The 26,970-nt window shown below is 22.0% G+C and overlaps 10 protein-coding genes across 10 annotated transcripts; 4 read left to right on the top strand and 6 right to left on the bottom strand. All coding sequences in view use genetic code 6, as the record gives it.

Annotated features, from left to right (window-relative positions):
- Window positions 1-58: 58 nt before the first annotated feature.
- Window positions 59-3,143, bottom strand: TTHERM_000295857 (transmembrane protein, putative; the record flags this gene model as incomplete). The annotated part of the gene is made up of 4 exons (XM_012796882.1): window positions 59-855; window positions 915-1,188; window positions 1,330-2,975; window positions 3,128-3,143. 4 exons carry the CDS (start codon window positions 3,141-3,143, stop codon window positions 59-61), a joined length of 2,733 nt encoding a protein of 910 aa, XP_012652336.1.
- Window positions 3,144-3,458: 315 nt separating this feature from the next.
- Window positions 3,459-5,036, bottom strand: TTHERM_000295858 (hypothetical protein; the record flags this gene model as incomplete). The annotated part of the gene is made up of 3 exons (XM_012796883.1): window positions 3,459-3,474; window positions 3,527-4,935; window positions 5,013-5,036. The coding sequence occupies 3 exons, from the start codon at window positions 5,034-5,036 to the stop codon at window positions 3,459-3,461; spliced, it is 1,449 nt and encodes a 482-aa protein (XP_012652337.1).
- Window positions 5,037-5,107: 71 nt separating this feature from the next.
- On the bottom strand, window positions 5,108-6,651 carry TTHERM_000295859 (hypothetical protein; the record flags this gene model as incomplete). Its single annotated transcript, XM_012796884.1, has 4 exons — window positions 5,108-5,174; window positions 5,228-5,721; window positions 5,790-5,963; window positions 6,016-6,651. The coding sequence occupies 4 exons, from the start codon at window positions 6,649-6,651 to the stop codon at window positions 5,108-5,110; spliced, it is 1,371 nt and encodes a 456-aa protein (XP_012652338.1).
- Window positions 6,652-8,032: 1,381 nt separating this feature from the next.
- TTHERM_00295860 (zinc finger protein) lies at window positions 8,033-9,600 on the bottom strand (the record flags this gene model as incomplete). Its single annotated transcript, XM_001013218.2, has 3 exons — window positions 8,033-8,062; window positions 8,158-8,343; window positions 8,590-9,600. 3 exons carry the CDS (start codon window positions 9,598-9,600, stop codon window positions 8,033-8,035), a joined length of 1,227 nt encoding a protein of 408 aa, XP_001013218.2.
- A 377-nt stretch (window positions 9,601-9,977) lies between these two features.
- Window positions 9,978-10,412, top strand: TTHERM_00295850 (hypothetical protein; the record flags this gene model as incomplete). Its single annotated transcript, XM_001013217.2, has 2 exons — window positions 9,978-10,177; window positions 10,271-10,412. The coding sequence occupies 2 exons, from the start codon at window positions 9,978-9,980 to the stop codon at window positions 10,410-10,412; spliced, it is 342 nt and encodes a 113-aa protein (XP_001013217.2).
- Window positions 10,413-11,254: 842 nt separating this feature from the next.
- Window positions 11,255-12,718, top strand: TTHERM_00295840 (tetratricopeptide repeat protein; the record flags this gene model as incomplete). The annotated part of the gene is made up of 1 exon (XM_001013216.1): window positions 11,255-12,718. One exon carries the CDS (start codon window positions 11,255-11,257, stop codon window positions 12,716-12,718), a length of 1,464 nt encoding a protein of 487 aa, XP_001013216.1.
- A 594-nt stretch (window positions 12,719-13,312) lies between these two features.
- On the bottom strand, window positions 13,313-15,131 carry TTHERM_00295830 (MFS transporter; the record flags this gene model as incomplete). The annotated part of the gene is made up of 3 exons (XM_001013215.3): window positions 14,863-15,131; window positions 14,499-14,810; window positions 13,313-14,262 (listed from the first exon to the last, which is right to left on the bottom strand). Exons 1-3 carry the CDS (start codon window positions 15,071-15,073, stop codon window positions 13,313-13,315), a joined length of 1,473 nt encoding a protein of 490 aa, XP_001013215.2. The 5' UTR covers window positions 15,074-15,131.
- Window positions 15,132-16,189: 1,058 nt separating this feature from the next.
- TTHERM_00295820 (hypothetical protein) lies at window positions 16,190-17,403 on the top strand. Its single transcript, XM_001013214.3, has 4 exons — window positions 16,190-16,440; window positions 16,574-16,683; window positions 16,869-16,885; window positions 16,949-17,403. The coding sequence occupies exons 1-4, from the start codon at window positions 16,307-16,309 to the stop codon at window positions 16,979-16,981; spliced, it is 294 nt and encodes a 97-aa protein (XP_001013214.3). The 5' UTR covers window positions 16,190-16,306; the 3' UTR covers window positions 16,982-17,403.
- A 900-nt stretch (window positions 17,404-18,303) lies between these two features.
- Window positions 18,304-21,125, top strand: TTHERM_00295810 (transmembrane protein, putative; the record flags this gene model as incomplete). Its single annotated transcript, XM_001013213.3, has 12 exons — window positions 18,304-18,321; window positions 18,428-18,614; window positions 18,801-18,883; window positions 18,943-19,065; window positions 19,370-19,427; window positions 19,482-19,552; window positions 19,614-20,011; window positions 20,064-20,189; window positions 20,245-20,370; window positions 20,424-20,733; window positions 20,792-20,844; window positions 20,894-21,125. 12 exons carry the CDS (start codon window positions 18,304-18,306, stop codon window positions 21,123-21,125), a joined length of 1,785 nt encoding a protein of 594 aa, XP_001013213.2.
- Window positions 21,126-21,872: 747 nt separating this feature from the next.
- Window positions 21,873-26,951, bottom strand: TTHERM_00295800 (tubulin-tyrosine ligase family protein; the record flags this gene model as incomplete). Its single annotated transcript, XM_001013212.2, has 14 exons — window positions 21,873-21,902; window positions 21,960-22,100; window positions 22,145-22,461; window positions 22,709-23,272; window positions 23,321-23,843; window positions 23,964-24,928; window positions 24,978-25,101; window positions 25,152-25,384; window positions 25,441-25,807; window positions 25,869-25,996; window positions 26,040-26,133; window positions 26,190-26,237; window positions 26,591-26,671; window positions 26,763-26,951. The coding sequence occupies 14 exons, from the start codon at window positions 26,949-26,951 to the stop codon at window positions 21,873-21,875; spliced, it is 3,804 nt and encodes a 1,267-aa protein (XP_001013212.2).
- Window positions 26,952-26,970: the final 19 nt, after the last annotated feature.

A 26,970-nucleotide genomic window follows, 5' to 3' on the forward strand; every position in this document is an offset into this window, starting at 1 on the left:
TGAAAATATTAAATAATGTATTTATATTTTTACAATATTTTAAAATACTTCTTAAAAATCAATAACTAATCAAAAAATAAAATATTCTTTGATTAGTTGATAAAAATTTGAATATTTCATTAAATATATTATTTTAAAACTAAATTAAGAATACCTTTAATTAGATGTTTTGCTTGAGTAAAACAGATATTAAAATCAAAATTGTTTTATAAAACAATTTCCAAAACTCCCAGTAATAGTATTGTTTTTTATAACCAGCAAATAAGAAAGAATATTTTATTTATTTAATAATCGATTTTTTTTTTAAATTAGCAGCATAAATTTTATAGAATAAAAATAAAGGTATTAAAAATCCCCATATAAAAATAACGGGAAGAGTAAATAAAAATAAGTACGGCTAATGCTAATTTTTATCATAGCATTAAATTCCAAAATCTAGATCTAAATATTTTTTATCTCCTATCATTATACAATTTATAGATCTAATAGCTTGAGTAATTATCATAGGGTAAAAGTAAAAATATATAAAAATAGCTGCAGTTAATAGATACCTTATGTATAAATCTATTTTTAATCGCTTGAAAGCAATTCCTTTTAGAAAGTAAAAAATAAATATTCCTGCTGATAAAGAAAAAGACCAAAGAAATTCGAATAACCACAAAGGTTTTAAATTTGGATGTTTAGAAAAAGCGCATTCAATAGATTTACTAACCATGCTAACTGAATTTCCTGATAGTTAAATAGGAATAGTAAAAAATTCAGGCATTTTTGTAGTAAATGAGCATACTAATGAAAGTATTTAAAAATGATCAGTGAGAATTTTCGAAATAATTTATGATCTATCAGATTAATTTACTTTTTATAAAATAAATTTTTTTAAACAAACTATTCAAATGAAATAATTAAATTCTTACGTGTTGATCCTAAATAAATAATTTCTAATTTATTTAAATAATATCCCTTAACTTTAACTTCTAGCTGCAATATGATTCTCTTTAGAATTAAAAATATGTAAAGAGAAATCAATAAGTAAACTAGTAAATTATAAAGTATAATTTTATGAATATTTTCTTCGCATTTATAGCAATCTCCATGATTATAAATTTCAGAATATCTACTTCCCCAAATATCACCATATGTATCACACTAATAGCATAGAGGTCCTATATGTCCTTCAGTACAATAAAACTTTATTTAAGTTGATTTAATATAAATTATTATTATGTTAAATTAACTTATTTTCAATAAACATTATTTTATTAAAAGTAAGTTTGAAGAAAAAAGAAAAGTATATTTTAAATTGAATATTTTATCAAGATTCAAATTTACTTTAGAAGAAGAAAGTTAAGGTTAGCATGATTGAGGATTAAAGCTGCAGTAGATAATATTGTCAGTATTTTCGTTTTCTCTCCAATATCCATCTTTTAATTAGATATTAGAACCTATGCATTAGACAGCTGAGTCAGGGCATTGTTTACATTCTTGATCAATTAAACTTAAAGAATATTTACCATCAGGGCAAGATTCACATGCTATTGAGTTACCATACTATTTAAATATTTATCCTATTGAACACTACTCTAATTCTATATTAAATATTAATTCTATTTAGCCTTAATTTACCACAATATTTCCATTTGAATCTGTTAGTGAAGGAAAGGAATTGCTCACTATTTTTAGTACCAACTCAGAATTAGGTTTGTAAAAAATTTAAGCATCTAAGTTAAAGCCCCCATTTCTAAATTATTTTGTTTAAAGTTATCCAATGCATTATATTTCTTTATTTTCTTCATTCCATTATACAGAAACACTTATTTATTGCACTAAAGATTAAGCATCGTTACTTAATAATTAAAAATCGGTAGAATTGACATCTATAAATCTAATTGGATTATTTTCTTCATCAAGCAGTTATATTTGTTCAAAGTTTATTTAATCTCCACTTTTAAGTTATTTTATAAATATAGCCTTATCTTCATATAACTTTAAACTATTTTTAGGAATTTTTATATTTTCTAAATCAATAAATACTTTCCTTAAAGTAGAGCCAAAATTTTGTCCATAAATATAAGCTAGATTGTCTTTAAAAGTATTATTATTTTTATTGCCATATTACAGATCAATTAAAAAATCTGGCATAACCTGAACATAGTATATTCCTCCACCAATTTATGCTTAATTTGAAGCTATAACTGAATTCTGCATGATCAAGTTATTATTTTAGAGATAAATAGAGCCACCTAAAGAATAACTTGATTTATTTTCTATTAGCTAAGTTTAGTTTATTAATAAAATTCCTCTTCTAACAGTATTAATCATATAAATAGCTCCACCATTTTATAAATTACAAGTATTAAGCCAAAAAATGGAATTTTATATTATAATTTATATGCTCTCAAATGCGTAAATAACACCTCCTGGACCATTACTATTTGTGTTATTTGTAAAATGACTATAGGAAATAGTAACTAAATAGCAATCTTATATTGTAAATATAGAAGTATATTAGCTATTTATACTTATTACATCTTTTATTAGTACATTATTTAACTCAACATTAGACAATTAATTTAAAAAGATTAAGGGATTATTGCTAAGAATAGAAGAATTCATAAATTTTGCATTAGAAACAAAAGCAATTCCTTCACTTGTTTATTGATTCATAGAAAGGAACTAAATTTAATTGTTATTTGAATTGATATTTTCTATTTATGAGTTAATAAAACTTATTATATTTATTAAATTAGCATCTAACTATGAAAGCAAATATTTTGTATTTGTAATATTTAAATTAGTAATATTAATTTAATTAGCTTGAATAGTGAAGATAGTTTATGAAACTTAGAGAAGATCAATATTTATTTTAGAAACTTCAAAGCTGTTAGTTGTAAATGAAAATGTGGTGTCCACAGAATCAAATATTTCAATATCTTTTAAAATAGCGGAATCACTTAGATATTAAACTGAATTAGTATCTTATTCTTTAATTTAAATTATTACACTCTTTGTTGATTAAATGAGTTAAATGTTTTAAATATTTGATATATTTGTACTTTATATAAAATAAATTGTAGAAAAAAAGATTTAAGTTATTGAAGTATTCACAATTTTAAGATCATTTATTTACCATATTTCAAAGACATTGTATAAATATTAACAATTTATAATGTTAACATTTGAAATATTTACCATTTAACTTTAGCTTATCTAAAAAATATTACTTGAGTTTGAGTTAGAAAGATAAAAGTTATTAATTAAAACGTTAGTATTATTATTTAAAACAAATATAAAACCTTCATGCCTTTCTACATTTTACAAGATTAATTAATCTATGATGACTAATTCACAGTTAGAAATTTAAATTTAGCTAAAACTCCCTAGTTTCATAGACACTTATTATAAATAAACCTTTTTAAAATTTTATAAATTCAAATATTTATTTAAATTTAAAGAAACATTCAGCATTTAAAAATTCTCCATCGTTCCATTTAAATTTAAATTTACTTGAGTTGCTATCGATAGAGACATTTATTTTAAAAATAAATTAAAAATTTGTTTAGAAAATTGAATATCGTTTATCCAACTAATTTAATTTTCATATTTAGATAATAACCTTAAGCCCAATTTGTGTGTTTTATCTGTATTTTAGTCATTAAAATTAATATCTATTTACTCAATAGATTATCCGTCTTGATATTCTATTTCTATCATTGAAAGTATTTATTACGTTGATTAAATAGATTCAGTTATCTCATCAATAATTGTTTTTGAATAAATATTTTCAGATGTTCTATTCTGTTGCTAAATTTAAACAGAGCATAATTTATTTGATGACAAAGGTAATACGATTTAAGTTATATTTTAGTAATTAGAAACCAATATAGATGAATATTTTTGATTATTAGAATCTATGATTAGCTAAAAGCTTGATAAAAATGCGTTTTTTATTTCTTATTCATAAATATTTTAATAGGTTCCGTTATATTTCAGTTGTATTATGGATATTTTATTTTTTTAAATAATAATAAAATGGTTATTATAATTCATATTTATTAAATTATTTGCTTCTGTAATTCCTTAATTTAATGAAGGAAATTATTACTCAAAGCTTAATCCATTATACACAATAATATCGTTTGGGCAAATAGAATAAACAAAATTTTAATCGAAAGATATAATTGCTTATTTCAAACAAGGATTCTTAATTGAAGTAATAAAATCTAAAGTATAGCTAAATATATTAGTAGTTGCCTCGTTATTAACAATATAAATGAGCTATTTAATAGGATCATTTACAACATTCATTATTTACCATTTATCTATATTTTTTTTGTAAGTGAACTCTATCTTAAGCAAATCTAATATCAATACTGTATTCCAATTATCTTACTTTTGTAATATAAATATATCTTTTGTTATATTTCCTCCATCAACCAAGTCATATGTATTAAATCTTTAATTGTTTTCAAAAGGAATTTTCCACCAATTATTTTCTTATGAATTAATTTACTTTACTTGTAATTTAAAAGCTAATTTAATTTTACCTTCACTCGGTAATGAAATATTATGTATTTAGTTAGAATTAATATTGTATATTTATATATAATTATTAGTTGGAACGATAATATAACTACTGCATATGAATGCATTTGATATATCTCCTTATTAAAAGTTTGTTAATACTATTTCACCTTAACTAAGTATTTTGGTATTTAAACTATTTAACTAAAAGCTTGACTAGTACAACAAAAATATTAAATTTTAGCTTGAATCATAAAAGAAGTTATCAGGCGTACTTTGTAGTTAAAATCTAGAGACAAGTTCTAAAGAATTATATGAGAGGTTTACTTAAATTAGATTTAAATAGTTAAATGTAATATATATGAATTGATTTTCTGATATTAGTATAGGCTCAGTTAAATAAGGATAAATATTCTCCAGGGAGATTTCAAATAGCAATGAGTCAACAAGCTTTGCTTTATAAAATAGATTGAGTGAGAGATTTGAAATACTATAATAAACCTAATATTCTTCATTTAAATATACACTCTAAATATTTTGATACTATAACAAGTTTATTTCTGATTAATAAAGTACTTCTGTAAGATCAAAAGCAATAAAAGCTGTACTTGTTTAGACTATTAGCACCTAAATCAGCTAATTTACATAAATAGCTAAGATATTTGCTTGATTATATTATTGTAATGAAAACATCTCTATAAATTACATTTCTGGAAACTTCAAAGCAGAAATAAATTAGTATGAATATAAGAAAATGATATTTTTATTTTAATCCATCTAAATACCTTATGTATCTTTAACAATTGTATTGAATGTTGTTATATTTCTTGTTACATAGTTACATAAGTATATTACAGGAGTAGTATCAATTATTATTACACTTGTTTTATCCTTATAATAGTATGTTGCTCCTTATAAAAATGAATTGATTGTGTAGTACCTGAAAAAACTATATTCACCTGGAATATTTATAATATTTATTCTTTTTGTAGCTCCAGTAACTCCTATCAAAACGTTATTCTATAAATCATAATAGGTATTTGTATTATTTTATCTATAATCGAAATAGTCTAAGTATATTGAAAGGTTATTTCTTTCAAAATAGTTTACATAAATATCAAATACACATATAATAAGCTTCTCTTTTACATTAACAATTGGTATATTTTCTGAATAATACATGCCTATTTGCCAATTAAACTAAGATTTAATTAAATAAAAAAATGAATAAATAAAATAAAATTCTTAATTAATTATTTTTTAATTACCTTTAAAAATTCTTCTTAATATGTTGCTGTAAGTAGATTGATAATTTAGATAACAGGAGAATAAATTATTAATATATTTTCAGTGCATTTCAAAACAAATTTAAGTTATAAAACAATCTATTAATTCACATATTAGAAATTTGTTTCTACTTTTGATGAAGCTTTTTCTTAAATCTATTTAATTAAGTTGAAATTTAAAATAATAAAATCTTAAAATTAAAATTACCTTAATTATATAGAGACTTTGTTTCTAAGTCATGGCAACTGCTATCTATTGTTAAAAACAATATTAGTACTCCATAATATTTGAGTCTAGTAAACCAATTTATTCATTCTTAATATTATTATTTTGATCATAAAGATATAAAGTTGTACCACTCACGTATATAAAACTATAATTATTCCAATCAACTAACTTGATTTTTAAATCAAATTTAGTATTAAACATTATTTAGCTGATCAATTTGATGTTATTTATAATATTATAAATCTAAACACATTAGCAACTACTGTCATATAATGCTATTAAATTTTATCCTTATTCAAAATAAAGATCTTAAAGAATTTAACTTGAAGTTAAATTTAATGCTTAAAATGGCATATTTAATAAATTTTTGTACCAATAAATTCCATTAGCTGATTAGAATATGTGCAATTATGTATCATCCATCTAAATTTAACGAATGAATTTATTATCATCCTCTTATTATGTATTTATAATAATCATATTTTCAGTGTCAATTAAATTTCCTGATTTTTTTACATAAGAAATGCTACTTAACTAGTAAAAATTTTGTAACTGCTGTAGATTAGTACCTTTTAATGACTCAGTTTCCAAAACTTAGAATTTTTTTAATTCCATATCGAATTTATAAAAAAAGGCAGAATCATAATAAAATGCATATCTCTCATTTTAAATAATAACTATTTATATTGAAATTAAATTAGAAGGAAATTAAATTCCTAGATTTAGTTTTGTCTGAATTTGCAAATCATATGAGCATACTAAAATAATTCCACTATAAAATATAAAAATTTCCTTTGTTTTTTGATAAAAAGCGGATGGATTATTAAGAGGAAAAAGTTAAAGTTAAGTAGCTTGCATAATAAAATTTTATGCTCTCAAAGAAAAAGGCTAGCAAACAGGTAATTAATATGTTTTGCAAAAGTAAATAATATCATTATCAAATATAACAGGGTATATTTAATTGTCATCAACAGTCCAAAAATTAATATTCTTATCTTGATGAAAATTAAATATTTATTTTGATGAGAAAGTAGTTAAATCTAATTAATATAAAATTAATTCTCTATGGTTATTAGAAGATAAATAAACTAGGTAGTCTTCATTAATTATTATATAACTTCGCTTAGAGAAAAATTGAGTTTAATCTTAGCCAATTAGCTCTTATGAATTACTTAGATTAAAGATTTATGGAATGGCAGAAATCAATAAAAGATTTTTATTTTAAAGATAAACTAAATTGGCCTATTAATTGTTTTAAAAATAATTAAATGATATTATCTATTTTCCTTATTCAATATCAATTATATAACCATAAATTGTCTAATTTGTAGATTAATAAAATAAAATATATTAGCTACCTATTTATTAGATAAACTAGTAAGTTTATTGAGTAGGACAATCATTTTAGTTAAAATAAATACCTTTAACATTAATCGCAGGAGTTTTTTAAAAATTATAGATAGATTCTTAAACTGTTAAATATCTTATGGTGCAATTTATAAACGATTGATAACTACGATAAATAAGAAATTTATTCTCATTACTTTAATCAAAATAACTAACAGCAAATTAAATTTAACTTAAAAATGAATTTTTATCATAAAATGTACCAAATTGATAAGGATTTAAGTATTAAATCTTAAATGTGTAATCTGTAAGATTATATCTTAATCTAATTTATTATGAATAACCATTGAAAACAGAAAGAATTTGACTAACGAAGACATCCATAATTTATTAATCCATATTAATTATTACATTTGTTATTTCTGATAATTTAGATACATAAGATTAATCTAAAGGTTTGAAATAATTTACATAATTTTAAGCTTAACCTTAACTATAAAAAATTAAATAACTTGTTAGATTCATTATTTAGAGACTGTCAGAAAATATAAAAGCCATAGTTGAGTTTGATAGGACATCTTCAAAAATTTGAAATGAATTTATTTATGAATTAGTTAAATTTATGGTTGAAATTATTTAATCAGATTATTCATTTAGAATGAGCATTTCTAAATTAAAACTTTTACTATTTTATACAACAATGCAATTAAGAATATTCGAATAATAAATTGGAAATATTTCTTAATAAATGAATCCATTAAGTTGGTAAATAACTTAAACTAAAGCTAATACATCTTATTTAATATCGATTTTTATAACTTCATAATCGTAATTTAGTGTAGTTGAAATCAAAATAAGGAAATCATTGTATTATTTTGCATCTAATAATATATAACTATCCAAATTATATTAGTCAATACTTTGTATTATAAACTATCTTTTTTCATCCAAAACTCCTATCTTTTTTTAAAAATTGATTAAATTAATATTAATTTATTATTTATTTTGCTATTCATATTATTATTTTTAATAGAGTTATAAATATTATTTTATAAATTAAAAGGAACTTTATTTAAAAATAATTTTAAAAATTTTCGAAATAGCTTAGAAACCTTTTTTTAATTTTTTTTAATTTTATTGAATATGATTTAAAATTCTATTTAATAAAACATTAATTAGAGAATAGTTATAAAATTTGAAATTTACTTAAAATGAGGAGTCATATTTTTACATAAAATAAGTTGCGGTGTTATTGCTCTGAGTTTAAAAAAATATAGAAATTCTTAAATAGTCTATCTAATATTAGTTAACTCTATTGTTAATAACATCATACCACAAAAGTGTTTCAGATTAAGTTGATTGTAGAAAAACAATTTAGTTTATTTAATCTAAATACAAAACAAAATAATCATAATTTGTATCACTTTCAGATACTACTTCAAATGTTTAAAAATTCATCACCAACAGTTTGCTGCCTGCAGTACATCCTATATAATTTCCAATAACAAAGCTTTCTTAAAAATATTCTACTCCATTTTAAGTATAAATTTAATCATAGTCTGCTATATTTTAAAGGATTTATATATTAATCACTTTCCAGCTATTATCTACTAGAGCAAAAGTACAAGCATTTCCTGCAACTAAATATTTATCTTCATTAATTCGCTTTATTTATTTTACCCTCTAAGTGAAAGTAAGTTTTTAGCTTTCTTCAATTTAAATACATTTTACAGTCTCTTCGCAAATTAATGCTTCCATGTTCTAATAAAAACTTTATGGGCATTCATTATTGCATTATTTGAGGTTTGATGATCCCTAAATAAAGTTTGTTAAAAGTGGGCAAACATCATTCATTAAAACACACTGATTATTAGCTATATCAAGCTTAAAGTTTTAATCGCATTAAGCACAAACTTAGTTTCTATCACATTCGAGACATCCATAGACTTAGCATTTCACACATTCTAAATTTTCGTTTAAAAATTCACTTTTTTAACATTTTTGTACACAACTAGAACTATCAGCAGAGCTCTTAAATAGGCTATACTCACAAGTGACACACGCAGATTCGCTAGTATTAAAGCAAGTATTGCATGAATTCGAACACTAAAGGCAAGATTAAGCTATCAAAGAGTAAATTTAATTTGGCTTACAATTATTACAAAAGCATATTTTGATTGCGCACAAGAAAATTATGCTAATTATTTTGTAATTCATTCTTTTAAATTTTACAAATGTTTTAAATTTTACGGTTTTTTTAAATTTTTTCTTTTTTATAAATTACATTCAAAAATATTATTTTTTATTCAAATTTAATATGTGCTAATCTCAATAGTCTTATCTCCATAATAAATCAAGTTATACAACATTAATAATTTTATTAATTATTTAAAAATTAATCATTTGAATAAGCAATTTTTTTATTATATTTATAGTGGGAGTTGTTTTTAAGAGAGGGAAATTAATGTTTTGTAAATTTTTGACTTATTTTAAAAAATCTAAATTTTTAAAGTGTGAATCAAAATTGTTAAACCCACCTATGCTTTCTTGACTATCAAAAAATTAACAAAAGGCCACTGACTTATACAATTGGAATGCTTCCAACAAAATCGAAGTAATTAATTTTTAAAAAAATAAAAAATAATCTCTCTTATGTTGCTGAAGAAAATTGTTTTTTAAATATATTTCATAAAACAAAATAGTGTGTACCTGCTGAAATCTAATTGAGAGATTAAAATCTCTACAAAATCTGTAAAAATAATGTTAATGAAGATCTTTCTAATTATTATGAAAAGTAATTCTAAGTTTTGATTTAAAAAATTTGATAAAAATAAAAAAAATAATTATCTTTTTGTTAAATTTTTAATAATATAAACTCTAAAAATAGGTTAAATGAAGGTAATAAAGCTCAAGAAACTTACGAAAATATATAATTCTTTTAAGGATAAAATAACTTCCTCGTTGGAATGGCAATCACTAATTTGAATCAATTACTATCGATATTTTGCGTAAATGTTTCAAATTCCTGATATGGTATTTACCACAAATACTAAGATCAACTAGTTGGTCAAAGACTTTTTTAAAGAAACCTCATATTAATTAATTATGGTAACCACTATCGATGAAGAAAAAGACAGATCAAAACAGAAACCAAAATTGAGATATAGTCTGCCAACTTGAACAAAAGGTCGTATTACTAAAACAAAAACTTATTATTTATTTACTAAAAAAGGGAAGGAGAAATTATCAAAATTTAAATTAAAATCTTAAATAATACCAGCTTTTTAGTATACGCCTAAATTGGCTTTGAAAATTTCAATTAATATTTTAACTCCTTTTTGGTCGCAACAAGTAAGATTATTATTGAAATCAATGAATCGATATGTATGCACTCTACCCACATCAAATTTGACACTGCTTAAAAAAACTCTAACATCTTTGAATAGGAATTTATTTAGATATATGGTTATATCTAAAATTCTATTGAAAAAATTATATCAAAAAACTAATCAAAATAAACTTAAACTTGCAAATGCATTTCAAAACTAAAAAATGGAAACAGAAATCTAAGTAGAAGAATAATGATGAAATTTATAATTATAAATAAATTAATATAATTGTAACATATGTTGTTTAATTTATCTATTTATTATATTATTCATATGCTAGTAAGAAGTAAATTAATTTAGAATATATTTAAATTTTAAGTCATTAATATGCTAAATTTTGTGCTTTTGATTATTTTTTTTGATTTTGTTAGAATTTATAAGTGGTATTTCTGAAATTTAATTGATTTTTTTTCCAATGATAAAATTTGATAAAAAATATTTATAAAAATACTAAGTACAATTAAATAGAACTAAATAAATAGATGGAGATAGAAACTAAAGAATAAAACCTATTAGAGGTAAAAATAGTAAAAAATGATGAATAATCTCAATATATATGCAAAATATGCTCATATCCATTTAACTAACCTGTTTAATGTGAAATTTGTGAAAATATTTATTGTTATAATTGCATCATAGAATATGTATTTGTCAATAAAAAATGTCCTTCACAATGCTCTGTAATTCATCTCATAAAGATTAGTAGGATATTGTTAAATACCATATAAAAATCTGTTTTAATTTAATGCAATTTTTGTGAAATATAGATAAACCCTTTTGAATTCAAATAGCATTTAACTTCAACTCATTCATATTAGTTTTAAGAACCTGATTTCAAAAAACAATTATCTATTCCTCCTTTGTAAAAGATGACTGAAATTTAAAAGTATCAATATCTTTTAGAAGTTGATAGTCTAATCAACATAGAAGAAAAGGGAAATGAAGAAATTATGTTCACTATGAAATGTTCTATATGCCTCAAATATTTAAATGAAGAATCCTCACAATGCTTTAGCTGTGAAAACGTATGGTGTACATAATGTGTAAGGAGATTTGAAAAAAATAAAAAAGATTATTGCTTTAATAGATGTGCCCCTTAGAATTTTATTCATATACAAAAAGATTTCAAAGAAAAATACTTTAATAAATATAAAGTAAAATGTGAAGAGTGCGGAGGATGGTTTAAAGTTGAGGATCATACCTATCATTTAAAACAATATCATTCATAATAAATAAACTAAGACCCTACTCTAGCTGTCTATTACCTAAAGTATGGACGTTATTACTAAAAAGATGGTCAATATGAAAAAGCAAATTAGTATTTTGCATAAGGCCTAAGCTATGATTATTCTAATACTAGCTTGTGGTTTAATAGAGCGTTAAGCCTTTCTAAGATAAAAAAATGCAAAGAATCTATCATTTATTACAGAGAGTACTTAAAAATTATAGAAGATCCTTCTATTTACTATAATATAGGCATTAATTTGAAGAGATTAGATTATACTTAAGAAGCAATAGAAACATATAAAAAAGCCATTAGTATTGATGCAAGTTATTATAAGGCATACAATAATTTAGGATGTTGCCTACATGATTTAGGATAATTAGATGAAGCATTAGAAATTTTTGACCAAGGTATCAAAATAAATGATAGTTATTGTAATGTATACGATAGCAAAGCGACTGTTTTATTTTAAAAAGGCTAAATAAATGAGGCATTTTAATTATATCAAAAAGCAATCGATATTGATTCAAATTATTACTATCCTTACTTAGGGAGAGCGAGATGCTATTTTGAATTAGGAAATTATGAATAAGCTCTATTAGATGTTATGATATTTATAGAAAACGAAGATAAAGACTTAGATTTGGCTAACAATTTAGTTCAGAAAATTAAATAAAAATAACTTGAAATTGTTTCATAAAAAAACAATATTGATCAATGATAATTAAATTAATTAGTAACTATTAAAATAAATTATTTATGAAAATCAATTTTTTTTAATTATATTTTACTAACTATTGCTTTAAATAAATATTTAATGAATTTAGATTATTGATCTCAATAAACAAATCTTATATTTATCAAGTTATTTATTTTTATATTAAATTTTATTGTCAACAAAATTAACTACAAAAATTAAGCATTATTATTTCTAAATATTTTCACAATTTTTAAATAAAATAATAATTTAAATTTTAATTTTTAATTTAGTAATTTAGTAATTTTTTTTTAAATTGCAAGGTTCTACATAATATAATCCATAAATATTCATAAATTCATCCATTTTTTAAATATTTTAATCTTAATTACCAAAAATTATATTTTGAATTTTAATATCACTTTTTAAGTCGTGATTATTGTTTACAAAATATAAATTTTACATTAATTAAATAAATTAAAATAGATTAAAATAACCTTAAAAAATGAAACTATATAAAAATTCAATTTTTTAACAAATTAAAGAAATTATTCAATAAAATATTTTCTGTAAACAAACAGATATTGTTGAAATTTAATTTTACTGAGATAATTACTTTCAAATATCATCATCTGAATCAGTACTATATAACTTATTTTATAAGTTTTTTACACTTTCTTCATTTTAATCATTTTATTCACTTTAGCATTTTTAATTTCTGTACAAAACATGAATCTATTTTAAAGTTAGTCCCTTTGTTTCTTTCATAAATATAAGTAGGCCTATAAAACATATAACCATAATTCCTGAAAATAACCAAAATATTCCAGAAAATCCTAAATTAGTATCAACAAGAATAGGATAAAGTTGAATTATAGCTGTGTTTGTAACCCAAAAAACTAAACTATTTATTATGAAACCTATTTCAACTATTGTTTCTGAAATAATAATAGGATATAAAGGAGAAATAGTTGTGCCAAATCCTATTTTAAATACTATCAGAATGTAAGGAATGAAGCTATTTAATTCGTATTGAGCTAAAAATCCAATCAGAAAAAGCATTAAAGTAGTAAATATCATTCCAACCAAGAAAATAAATTTTCTTCCTATTTTTTCTACATAAACTGTTGCTAAAGCAACCGAAAGTAAATCTGCAATACTTGTATAAATAGAAAATAAAGTTGCTTTAGTATTATCTCCATCATTATCATTTTAAATTATCTGATTTGTATAAATAGATATAATAAAGTATCCAGAAAAATTAACTGTTAAAGCACATAAGCCACACACAATCATTCTAATAAGATAACTTTTAATGCTAAACATTTCTGAAATCGTTAATATTCTTTTATTTTTATCTTTTTATTCTCTAGCTTTAATAGATTCTGTAATTTTAGATAATATTTCTTCACTTACTTCGCTATTATAAATTGTGTTCAAAGACTATAAAGCTTCTTTTTCGTCTCTGTGTTTTTAAAAAATTTAAAACGGTGAATCTGTTTTTACTAAAATGAAGTATCCAAATATGTGTACAAAACTTAAAATGGCAGGGAAAGAAACAATGATTCCTATTAAAGAATTTAAAAATATTATTGTAAAATGGTTAATAAAAGATTACTCCAATAATCAAATATTTACTTCTACTAAGTAAATTAATGAATATAAAAATAGAATTAGTCTAAATTAATAAATTTATATTCATTCAGAAGCAATTTTGAAATATTATTTCTTGGAGTTATAAGAATTTATTATTAAAATAATATTCTCATATAAATCATATAAAGTATAATCACAAAAATTTTACTCCAATAGCCTGATCCTCCGCCTTAAATTCCTAACCCAATTAAACCAGAAATTATCATGCCTAATGGAGTAAAGCATACCATTGGAGCACCTGCATACCCTCTATATTTGTAGTGGGTCCATTCCATTACAAATAATGTAACTAAATCAACAAGAATACCCATTCCAATACCACATATGAATCTGCCTATCACAAACGGAGTAGTATTTTATATTAAACCAATAGATGCTCCTCCTATGCAAAGAAGATCTCCAATAATAAACATAGTTCTTCTCCCATATTTAGCACTGAAATATCCTGCGCTAATACTCCCTATTAGTTGATAAAATATTTATATTTGATTATAAAATTAAGATATTAAAACCTATTGCTGCACCGGCTGTGTTAGCAGAATTTACTAGCCCTGTTAAAATGCTTTTATTTTAGTCACTCCAGCTCAAAATAGTAGGTAAATCTCCTACAATAGTATTCAGTAAGCTCATACATATAGAATATTAGAGTATATTTAAACCAGAATGTATAACTAATAAAACATATTTTGTTTTATTAACGAAAATAGATTTTTTAGTTTCCATAAGTAGCTAGATAGTTAGGTAAGTACTTTCTTTTTAATTTTTTTTTTTGCAAATTTGTAATGATAAAAAAAATTTTTATAGACCAGATTAAAATTTAAGTGATAGTTCAATTACATCATAAGATATATTATTTAATATTTTATGATGTTTTTGCACATTAAGCGACAGCTTAATTTATAAAAATATAAGCTATGACTAACTTAAATATATTTATTAAATTATCGCGTTAAATATTACTTCAACTCTTATCTGTTCTAGAAGTTATATCTTTACTTTTTGAGCTAAAGAGTCTTATTCAAATTTAGATTTTTCTTTTTAAAAAATAAATATTATTGATTTAAAAATGTAGCTAGAATATTAATTTTGTGAAAAACATTAAAGAGAAAAATTTCATAAATGATCAAAAATAAAATCAAAAAAAAGTAAGCTTTCTTAGGAATTTTACCTTTTAGCTTACATTTAAAAAAGCACACTCATGTATATGATTAAATCAACTTTTAAATTTTATATTTAACAAGTATTTTATTTATTTTAATAAATTATATCAAATTTTAAAAATTAAAAATTAAGAAAATTATTTTTGAATTTAGTTTAATAATTAGAGAGAATAAACACACACAAAAAAAAATAATAAATAGATTTTGTAATATTTTTTTCAAAATCTAAATTTAAAAATCCTGTTTTATTAGTATTTTATTTGTTTGAATAATTTTCATCAAATTTTACATAATCAAAATTATGAAAAAATGATTTTTGAATTAAGTTTAATAGTCAGAAAAAATAAACACGACAAAAATACTAATTAACAAAGCATTTAGTTTTTGTAATTTGTTATTTTAGAATTTATAATTCTAATAAAAATAATTATTTTTAAAAATTAAAAATAGCTTTAAAGACTTTATTATGTTAAAATGTAAATATCTTTATCAACATAGTTGATAATTTAACTTAAAATGAGAAATGATAAAACAAAATTTATTTTATTTAAAGTCTATTTTTAGTCAATATGTAGAAATAAATACATACATACTCTATTAAAATCTTTATTTAAATGAGTTTAGTAGCAATGCTTGGAAGGATACATTTTTTACTGCAAATAAAAACTATTAAATAGAAAGAAAAGGAAAGAACATTGTTAAAATTTCGATTGGAATCTTTTCAAATTTTATAAAAAATTATAAATTGTTAAAGATTAAAAATAATTAATACAAGTATATATCTATCTATCAAATCATGAGAGGATTTATGCAATTTTCAAAGAATATGTATTAAATGAATAAGAGCATGAACAAATGTTCTTTTAAGAGCTTCTCTAGTGCTCCTGTTTTTAGCATTACTAGTTTCTAAAATAAGATGATTTAGACCTAGTATTAAAATTTAGAATAAATTTATCTTTAATCGCAGAAATTTCTATTTTTGAGTTAAAGATAGCAAAATCAATCAATTCATTTCCATTTTATAAAAATCTCATTTTAAATTAAACTATTTATTAAAAATTAGGATTAAGAATGCTTTGGCCTAATCAATTAGAGTTAGTTATCAATTTAATGGAGAACGCTTTGCTAATATGATAGATTTTTCTTTACTTTAAGAGTTAGAAGAAAGCAACGGTAAATTATTTAATGATAGGATATTTTTTTAAAAATGAGTACTTATGGACAAGCTTTTAATTTATTTTTAAATATTCGGTTTGAATTGAATTTGAATTCGATGACTATGACTCAATAAAATGACGAATTGCATATTAATTGATCACATTTTTAATATAATATTGAACTCACCATTTCTAAAATAGATGCTGATGATGAAAATGTGTAAAATTTTTTGCCTAAATATGTGTAATAATTTTCTTATAAGAGTTTGATAATAAAATAGATGCCAAAAGGGAGGAATATTGTTCTGAATTGATGTCTCTTTCGCGGATAAAGAGAGAAGTTAATTGAATAAAGGAAGATAGGTAGTAGTAGGAGCAGTATTTAAGCCAAGTAAGACTTAGATTTATAAAAAGAAAAGAGAAGTACTTAGGATATAAATTTACAAAAAATTATTATGATAAATTGACCTTAAGAAAACAGATTAAAATTTAGTCATAATAAAGCTAGCTATTCTAGGGTGCAATATAAAAAGAAAATTAACGAATATCGCATCTCACTATGATAATTCAAAGCTCTTGTGAGTACGAGTAATCTAATCAAATTAAGATTAAAGATAAATATTTAAATTAATAATAAAAACTACCTTCTTTATTCGATGCAGCTTTTAAATCACTGTATTCATGTTCAATATTCTGTATGTGTTAATTGTTTAATAAGATTATTATCCGAAAATTTAATAAAATTAATTTTTTTAAATATTAACTATCCTCTAAAATTTGAAAGGTATTTTAAATAAAAATCTTTAACATAAAAATCATATTTGTAATTGAGACTTAATATAATTTAATTTAATTTATCAATTATTTTTTTAAGAGTTTATTAATTAATTTAAAAAAAATTTATTTTAAATAAAATATTTGTTTGAATAAGATAATTGCGCTTTGATTGGAAATCAAGCTCATCAAATTTTGAGAATTATTTAATTTTAAATCTAAGTTTGTTTTATTAAAAACTTAAATCAAAAAATTGCTAGTATTTTATATTTTAAATATCTTGGATATTAACTTCTTATTTCAGATGAGCACCAAATACTCAGTTTTAGGGTAATAATTTAATTCTTTAGTAGTAAGTTAATTATTAAAAATAAGTCACTGAATTAATTTATTAAAAATCATATTTCTATTAAATAAATATCAAAAGTAAATTTAGTTCATTTATTGTTTGTTGAAATTATTTTATTGATTAATAAAATTATTTTTTTTTTTTGATATTATTTAATTTTGACTAGAATAATCTCTTAGATAAAAACTTTAATCAACCTAAGTTATGTTGCATTTCTTAATTATAAGATTAGAAATTGATTGCTTAACAAATGAATTGTAAGTAAATTAAAAAGATTATATATATTATTGATTCATTAAAAGTCATATTGGTTAAAAAGGAGAGAGTCGAATTTTTTATTATTTATAAAATACAAAGTACGCTTTGAATAATTTGTTTGTAATAAAATATCCCAAGATAGTTAAGATAGTTGACAACAATCAATATCAATACAATTAATCAATTATATATAACAAATAATAATCGAATCAAATTAATTAATATAAAAAGCTAAAAGATTAATAAATATCAACAATGTAGCTGATATATTTTGTAAGATAATTTATTTTTTTTATTTTAACTCGTTATTAAAAGCTAAATACCAAACTCCACTAATTAATTCCTTAAGTAAAATAATTTTTATTATTTTTATTAAAAGGGCGACTCATTAATTGAAAATACTGTTCTGATTATAGGTTGCACAGGCGATTTGATAGCATTTATAATTTGCTACATAAAGATATCTTAAATAATTAGAAAAGATGGACGTCGTCATATGACTTTTGTAAATAAGACCCACTTTTTAAAGTTATTAATTGCTGTTTTTATAACATTGCTAAATGCGTGTAAATCTTTAACAAATTCTTGATGTTTTACTTCTTTTTCAGTGATTCAATAAAGTATAAATTATAAGCAAAAATAGTATTTTATGCTTTCTTCTTAGTAATTGGCGACTCTTTGTGCTAATTAAATAGAAATTTTACTCTATATCATATATCTTTGAGAAGTAACAAATTTGTTTTAAACAACAGTAGGAATTTTATTAGAAATAATTATGAATTAAAATGTTTACATGATGATCCTCATACAATATTCAATCTAAACATTCATCTGGGTAATTTGATTTGTTCTAAAAAACATCATTTTTTTTAATTCTAAAAATTATTTCTATAGAGCTTTTGCTTGATTACAATCAGAGCAGAATTCCTCTTTTTAGGGAGAACAACTATTCACTTAAGAATATTTACATTAATTGACTTACTTATTAATCTAATTGGAGTTTTAATAATGTTTTGGGTAATTATACTATCATTAAAATTTATTAATAATCTATTTTTGATATCAATATTAACATTTATTTAGCTTCTTTACTTTTATTTTTTAATACACTGCTTTCTATTAAAATATAATTGCCATTTATTATTAAATTTTTTAATTTTTAAGTTCTATGTTTTATTATAATTTTAGTGTTTTATCAAATCTATCTAGAATATGTTAATAAATTGATAAATGAGATATTTGTTAAATGTTTGATTATATTTTAGTAGAACAGAATAGAGCATAACTAGAAATTAATATTTAATTTTTAAAAATAATATAGGGGTTGTCTTCATTAGAATTTGCAGCTATTTTTTCATCAGCAATTAAATTTTTATTTTGTAATATTGATTGGTTAAATTCATTTAAATAATAATTATTATTAAAATAAAAAGTCCTATATTGCTAATTATTTACTAATGACATCTAAGAAAGGAGAGATTTAAATTCTCCTTTGATCATATCTGTAATCTTTATTCACTGATATAATTATTTAATTTTATTTTATTTGTTAATAATTTATTTAGAAGTAGCCAGTAGTCAAAAAGAGAGTGTTCAAAAAATTTAATGGATAAAGATATAAGCCCTTTTATTATAATTCTACATACGGCGATTCTCAAGTGTGTTGCTCTCCCCATTTTGTAAATTTAACTGAGGATGAAAGATAAACATTCCTCTAGAAATCAGAAGAAGATAAAAAAAATAACTAAATCACAGAAATATTTGTAACAGGATGGGAAATTGTTGAAAAATATATTAATGAAAACTTATCCTAACCTTGTCTTACTTTCATTATTGAGTTCGAAAGATAAAATGAAATATACTTCACAAAAAGAACACTGAACGAATTCTTAGAGTTGTTTAAATCGCTTCAAAAGCATACAAAATATCTCTTTCCAAAGCTAAAATAAAATAAACTTGAAAAGTATGATTTAATTTTCATTAAAAAAATTTTTCAAGCTATTTTTTTTAAAAAGCTAATCTCCAAAAGATCTAATGGAAATTTTCTCTAAAATATTGTAAGTGGTGAATATAGAGTAGATAGGCAAGCATATTAACTTTTAACAATTTTTAATGCCAAGAGATAAATTAGAAGAATTCATGTAAATTGAAATTATTAATAAATACTAAATATATAATGCTATTGATTAAAAATAGAGTTAATTAAGTAGAAACATTTGCAAATAATAACATGAATGAAACACCTTAATCATATCAAAAAAGTTCTGATGCATCTCAAAGGTTAGAGAGTTTAAGAAGAAAATGCAGTGCCTCTCCTTAACAGTACATTTTATACATAAATTTTATTTAAATATGTGACTTAACTTTTGAAATAGGCTAGATCTTAATGATTCATAAGTAGCTCACACAATGTCATTTGGATAGTAGAATCTGTAAAAATAAGTTAGCATAGATATTTTATTCAGCAAAACAGATAATAGACCAAAATATGAACAAATTTGTGTGATTGACTGGGATTATGGTGAACCTGACGAAAGCTTTGTAATAATGCATGGAAAATCAAATTTAAACACAGAAATTGATGAGGATGTTTATTTCTTAATCAAATTTATAAAATATAAAAAAAATATTCCTTAATACTATGTCAAAAGATCCTTAAAGGACTTTAACTAACTTAGGGATTACGTATATTAATTTATTTGCTTCATTTCAAATAAAAAATTTTTTTATATTTAATTAAAAGTATGAGTTAATTTATGAAAGCAGGTAGTTCCCCTCATTGACATAACCTAATAAGTAAATATTTCTTTACAAAATTTTATTTAATATTGAAACTAAAAATTAGAAGTATCAACAATGCAAACAAAGAAAGCTTTAGGCACGATAGCACTTTCGACAGTTTAAAAAATTAAATTAATTATTTTTTTGAATATTTAATTTAAAACTAGCTCACATCATTAAATCTCAAAAAGTTTTTAGAAGAAAATTCTTAAATTTTAGATGAAAACGAAAATTATAGTAACCAAAATCTTGAAAGTGATTCTTCTCATTTCATGAAAAATGGAAATTTAAATTGATAAAATATATTATTTAAATGATTGATTCTTGAAATACATACCTTGAGCAACAAAACTTATGTAATTGATTTATTTAAAAAAGAAAATTTATTAATAATAATTTAAAGATTTATTGTGTAAATAAGTTATATTTGTGTTTATTATATTAAAATTAAAGAGTTTAGTATTATGTTTATTTACTAAAATTTACTAATCATTTTAATATAAAATCATTCTTAAATTAACAAATAAAAAACTAACTAGTAAAATTAATAGCATAAATCTAAATAAACAAAGTATTTTAAAAATAAATGTTTGAATAAATAAATAAATAAATAATAATCTAAATAAAGTATTGAAGGTGCTCTTTTTTTTAAAAATTTGTTTGGAATAAATATTTCTTTAATTAATTTAAAATTCCTTATTTCTTTTTTACTATATTGAGTATGGATGTAAATATTAGTAAGGCTGTTTTTAATTTTAAATACAACTATTTAAATATAAATAATAGATAGTTTATTAAATTGAATTTTTTGTTTTAATAAAAATCATAAAAAATAAATTTTATTTAAAAATTTAGTTTGGAAATAATTATTTTTTCAATAAATTTATTAAATGAAATTTTTATTTGATAAAGAGAAATATTTATATTTTTATTATTATAGAATGTAGAGATAAATAAATATTAAGTAATTAGAATTATTTTAAAACTAAAATTGATATATTCGAATTTAAATATTTGTTATAATTATAAATTTTTTTTAGTTTTCACACCTACTATGATGCTGACATATTTTCCTAATTTAATAAAAAGACGTTAATATTATGATAAATTATTTTTTTTTAAATATCTACTTAGTTTTCTAAAAGAATTTAGTTTGCTTATTTGGATTCCTCTTAAATATCCTCTTATATACCATTTGATTATACTTCATCAACTTTAATAGGGGATAATTGTCTTTAGTTTCTATATTTTGTGTTTGCAAACTATTAAGACTATATTTAAATAATTACTTTAATTAATTTGATGTAAAATTTACTTATGCCAAGTTAGGGGATTTTATTATAATTTTGTTAGACTACTTTAATAGATTATCATCTTTTGTAAACTAATTTTTCATTTGGTGCCTTAATAATTAAATTGAGTCTGAGAAAACTTAACTCGATTATAGTAATGTAGGAGATTAAGGAATATTCCTATTACTTAAAGAAGCGAGTTTTTATCTACTATTACTTACCTTAATTGCTAAAAAGCTATTATTCTGTGTTTAATTTTATCTGTTGCTAAAATTATTAACTTGATTTTAAATAGTGCTCAATAAATTGCTTTAATCGTTTTCCTTAGATTTAATAAATACTAAAAAATCATAAATAAAAAAATTTTATTATTTAATTCAAAATGAAACATTTATTCAATTAAACCAAAAAATAAATGAAATTTATTTTTTACTTTTAAAAAACAATTCTAAATATTGACTTTTATTGTTAATTTATTTTTAAATTAAGCGATTAAATTTAAAAAATTAATATAATCATAAATAAATTAAAAATTTTCTAGTAAAATAAATTAATATTGTTAAACTTAGTAAAAAAAATAAATTTACAGTTTCTGCTGTTTATGAAATCAATTTGTTATTTTGATGTAGGATCTTCTATTAATAACTTAGGTGCTAAGTATCTCTTTAATCTACTTATTTCCATATTCTTTCTTTGCCCATCATCATCTTAAAATTTTCTTCTATCTTCTTCCATTTTTTAAAATCTTCTGAGCTCTTCTCTTCTCTTTTGCATTTCCTCATATTTTTACTATCTTTTCTTCTCCTCTTATGCAAGAATCTCTTTCTGTTTTTCTTCCCTTCTTTTTTCTTCTAATTTCCTTTTCAATTTTTCTTCTTCTTTCTTTTTCTAAAATTCTTCAACCTTTGCTTTTCTTTCTAAGAGTTGTAATTTTCTTTCGTCTTCTTACTGCTATTATTTTTTTACTTCCATTTCTTTTTTTAATTTATCTTCCTTGTCTCTTTTTATGATTTATTCTTTGATTGTTAAGTAAATATCTTCAGCAGTATCCATGCTACCTTAAAAATCAAAATAGTCAAGTGTTTACAAAAAGACAGGATATTGTTCAGGAGTAGGTTCATTATTATTTTTTAGTTTAACTTTTTAGATTTCTTTGTTAAAAAAAATTAAATAATATTGTAAGCAAAAAAAATTATTACAATTAATATTAGCCATAAAAGTATTTGTTTTCTTTTGCAATGCATTATCATTTTGTTAAGAAGAGACATTTTCGCCTTTGCTATCTTCATATCCGTTTTCTTCTTTAATCTTTTCTTAGAGCATACTCAATTCACCACTCAAATTACATTATTATAAGGACTCTTAGCTGTATTAATTTTTTTATATCTGTTTCATTTAGCCTCCATAAAAGAGAGCCTTTCTCCATTTCTTTACCAAATTATACTGTAGCTCAAAATCAGAGATATCCAAATTATCTATAAAATCTTATGAAATTTTTTTGATTTCATTATCATTTACCTTTTTTCTTATCCACAGCAAAGCCAGTAAGCCACCATTTTCAATAATTAATCTCCTTATTTTATCATTATCTCTTGTTTCCCCTGGAATATATTATCTTCTATTATAAATTCCACCTAAATGTATTAAGCAATTAGTTGCCAAAATTCTTATCTTTCTGTCATATTTCTCCATTTCTTTTTCATCACAGCTAGAGAGGCTTATCTAATTAAATAAAAAAATTTAATGTAAACTAACATAAAAAATTTAAATTATTTCAAGCTTTGTATTCAAATTTTATATAAAAATTTTCTTTTTAAAAGAAAAGCATATTATTATTATTACCTTTATTAACAAAAGAATAATATTTTTTGAAACAATCCTAACTTTGTTAGAGACATTTTTAGTAATTGTGCAAAGGGCTTCAAGAGAGACTTCTTGTATTTCTATAGGGTGATTTTGAGAATCTATAACTGATATGAGTTTTTCAATATACTTTTAATCAACTAAAATATTCGAAATTCTAGACTCTAAAATAAATCTTAGTGTCTTTACGACAACTTTTAATTCCTACTCACTCATTAACTCCCAATTCATCATTTTACTTAGAATATTATTAATGTGCTAATAAAATGGTTAGAAATCTGCATAAAGATAAGTATTAAGGAGCTTTTTGAGGTTGTAAAACATTAAGTCAGGATCATAAGATTGATTATTGCTATTAAGTTTGGTTTATTAGAGAATATTTTCATTTATATTTTGATTTAGATTTTCTAATTGCTACTCATCTTCTTAATCCTACTCTTCCACAGTTTTTTGCCTTTCTAACTTTTTTTTAGAATCATTCTCAACTAGTGTTTGCTTATCTAGTTATTGCATTTTAATTTACTAAGCACTACCAGACCTTAAGTTACTTGATAAAAATCTTGATTCTGGTGATTTTGAATGAGCATTTCTTTCTACTACAGAAAAATTTGGAGAAAAACCTCCTTTATTATTATTTTAAGATATTCTAGCAGCAGAAGCACTTCTTTATTTTATTTATTAATTGGTTTAATCATTTACTTCTGAAGTATTTATTACTTAATTTTCATCCTATGAATTATTTTGCTCAGATTATAACTAGGGTTTAGAAACATTATTAAATAAAAGACTTGTTCCATACTATCTTTGAACTTTGTTTGGTTTTTGAGCAAGCTTTTATAGAGGATAGGGAGAAACTGAAAAAGGCTATCTAACATTCTTAGGGTTTCCATTATTAAAACTGCTACCGTTTTCACAATAAATCAACTCAAAATCATTATTTTAACCTATTTAATAATATTATTTTAAGAAAAAATTTCATGTAAATGTAAATACTTTCAGGAGGATTTTAGGGTGGAAACAAAGGGTCAACAGCAATTTTTACAAGATCGTCTGCCATCCTTGGTACCAATTCTTTAATAAAATCATTAGGTATTCCAATGTAAGGATTTGTGTTTACCTAAAATAAAAAAATTTTGTAAATTAATTTTTAGAAGAGATTGAAATTACCTCAATGAGCCAAACTCTCAAGTCTTCATCAATTAAAAAATCATATCCAAAGAGCTCGAAATTGTTATATCTTTTTATAGTTATCATACTTTTCTTGACTGAAAGAATAGTATCTATTATTAAATCTTTCATTCTTTAGTGAATTCTTTCTCTCAAGTTAACTTGTTCTGTATTTTCATTTGCAAATTTCTAGTCAATATATTCAAACAAGCATTCTAGTGGAAGAGTGTTTCCTGCAATAAATAAAAAAAACGTTTATATAAAAGCAATCGTATTAAATTCTAAGAACCTGGTTCGTGCTATCCGTAGTTTTAATGGTGTTTTTAAACAAAATTATTTGTTAAATGTAAGTTAACATCTATATCTTACATATTATATTCATCACAACATGTTCTTATGTATCCTGGCTTATAGATAAATATTTCACCTGACTTAGTGACAAGCACCCATATTCTAATATCAAACTTTCTACCATGATACAATAAAGGCTTTTCAATATACTTTTGAATTACCCAGTAAGAATTACATTATTTTTAAACAAGGGAGCTTATTATATCTTTTTGAGTTTTTAATATTTCTATTCCTCTACCTTAATTAGCATCAGCTGGCTTTAGCAACCATATATTTTCTAAACAATGTTTTTTGGGTACTTTTTCCTATATTTTATTTTTAAGTTTATTTTGATGATGGAGATTAATTTTTAATTAAATTAATTACTTTAATAAAATTTCCTTTAGCTATTTCGTTATATCGAGACATAAAAGATGTAAATTCAACATCATTAATTCCGGCAGTTAAAACAAAACTCGTAGCACATGTATCAAATACGGTATATTTTGCTTAAACTATAAAAAATATTAGCATGAAAATAAAATAAAAGTAATTTACTAGCTGGATCTAAATGCCTGTAATATGAACTAAGTGAGCGGATTAAACCAGTTTTAGTGCACATTCCTCTGTTATTTTCAAAGTGGTTTATTATCTGTTGAGATTTTAATATGGAATTAATGAAAATGAATAATTTTAAATTGAACTTACCTGCTTAAAAGGATTATTTCTGTGGATGTCTTCAATAATAGCATATTTCTAATTTAAATTAATATATTAAAATGATTAAAAATAATGTATTCTAATTTATATTTGAGTAATCTCATTTATATTCAACAACAATTTATTTACTTATATTTTTTCAACAGATATAAATAAACATTAAGTTTTTTGTATGAAAAATTTAAAAATAGGTTTAAATAATTTATACTTTACTAAAATTTGTTGCACAATTATTTTTTTTATGTATTGTTAAAAAATGTTATAAAATTTTCTTAGATACTCTTGAACTTGCTGTTTTATTAGTTCAAAGTATAGATAGTTTCTTAAAAATTTGTAAATAATTATGATATTTCAAAGTACTCGCAATAAATAAAAATGTAAAAGCTTACTCTAACTGAAAAGTTGTAGCTTTTCCAAATAAAATTTGAGTTCTAAAATATGCTCTTTTCTTCAATTTAGCTCTCTTTTATCTAATTTTTTTTAATATTATTTTAATTTAGCTAAATTAAAATGCTAATTTTAACTAAGTAGAATTCTGATTCATAATATTAACTTGGTTACCTCTTCCCAATTGCCTCTTGATAATAAAATTTTTCTGAAAACTACAGAATTATTGCCATTAAACAAACAAAACTTATAGTTTTTATGAGCCTACTTATCTCCTTGCTAAATATTCTTTTCTTTGATTTCTAATTTTTTGTCTATTTTGAGCACAGGGCTGGTAGCTTCACTTGTAGAAATAGGTTTCATCTGCTTTTGTTTTTATTTT

Source organism: Tetrahymena thermophila (assembly GCF_000189635.1).
Source record: "Tetrahymena thermophila SB210 genomic scaffold scf_8254688, whole genome shotgun sequence".
Classification (NCBI taxonomy): domain Eukaryota; phylum Ciliophora; class Oligohymenophorea; order Hymenostomatida; family Tetrahymenidae; genus Tetrahymena; species Tetrahymena thermophila.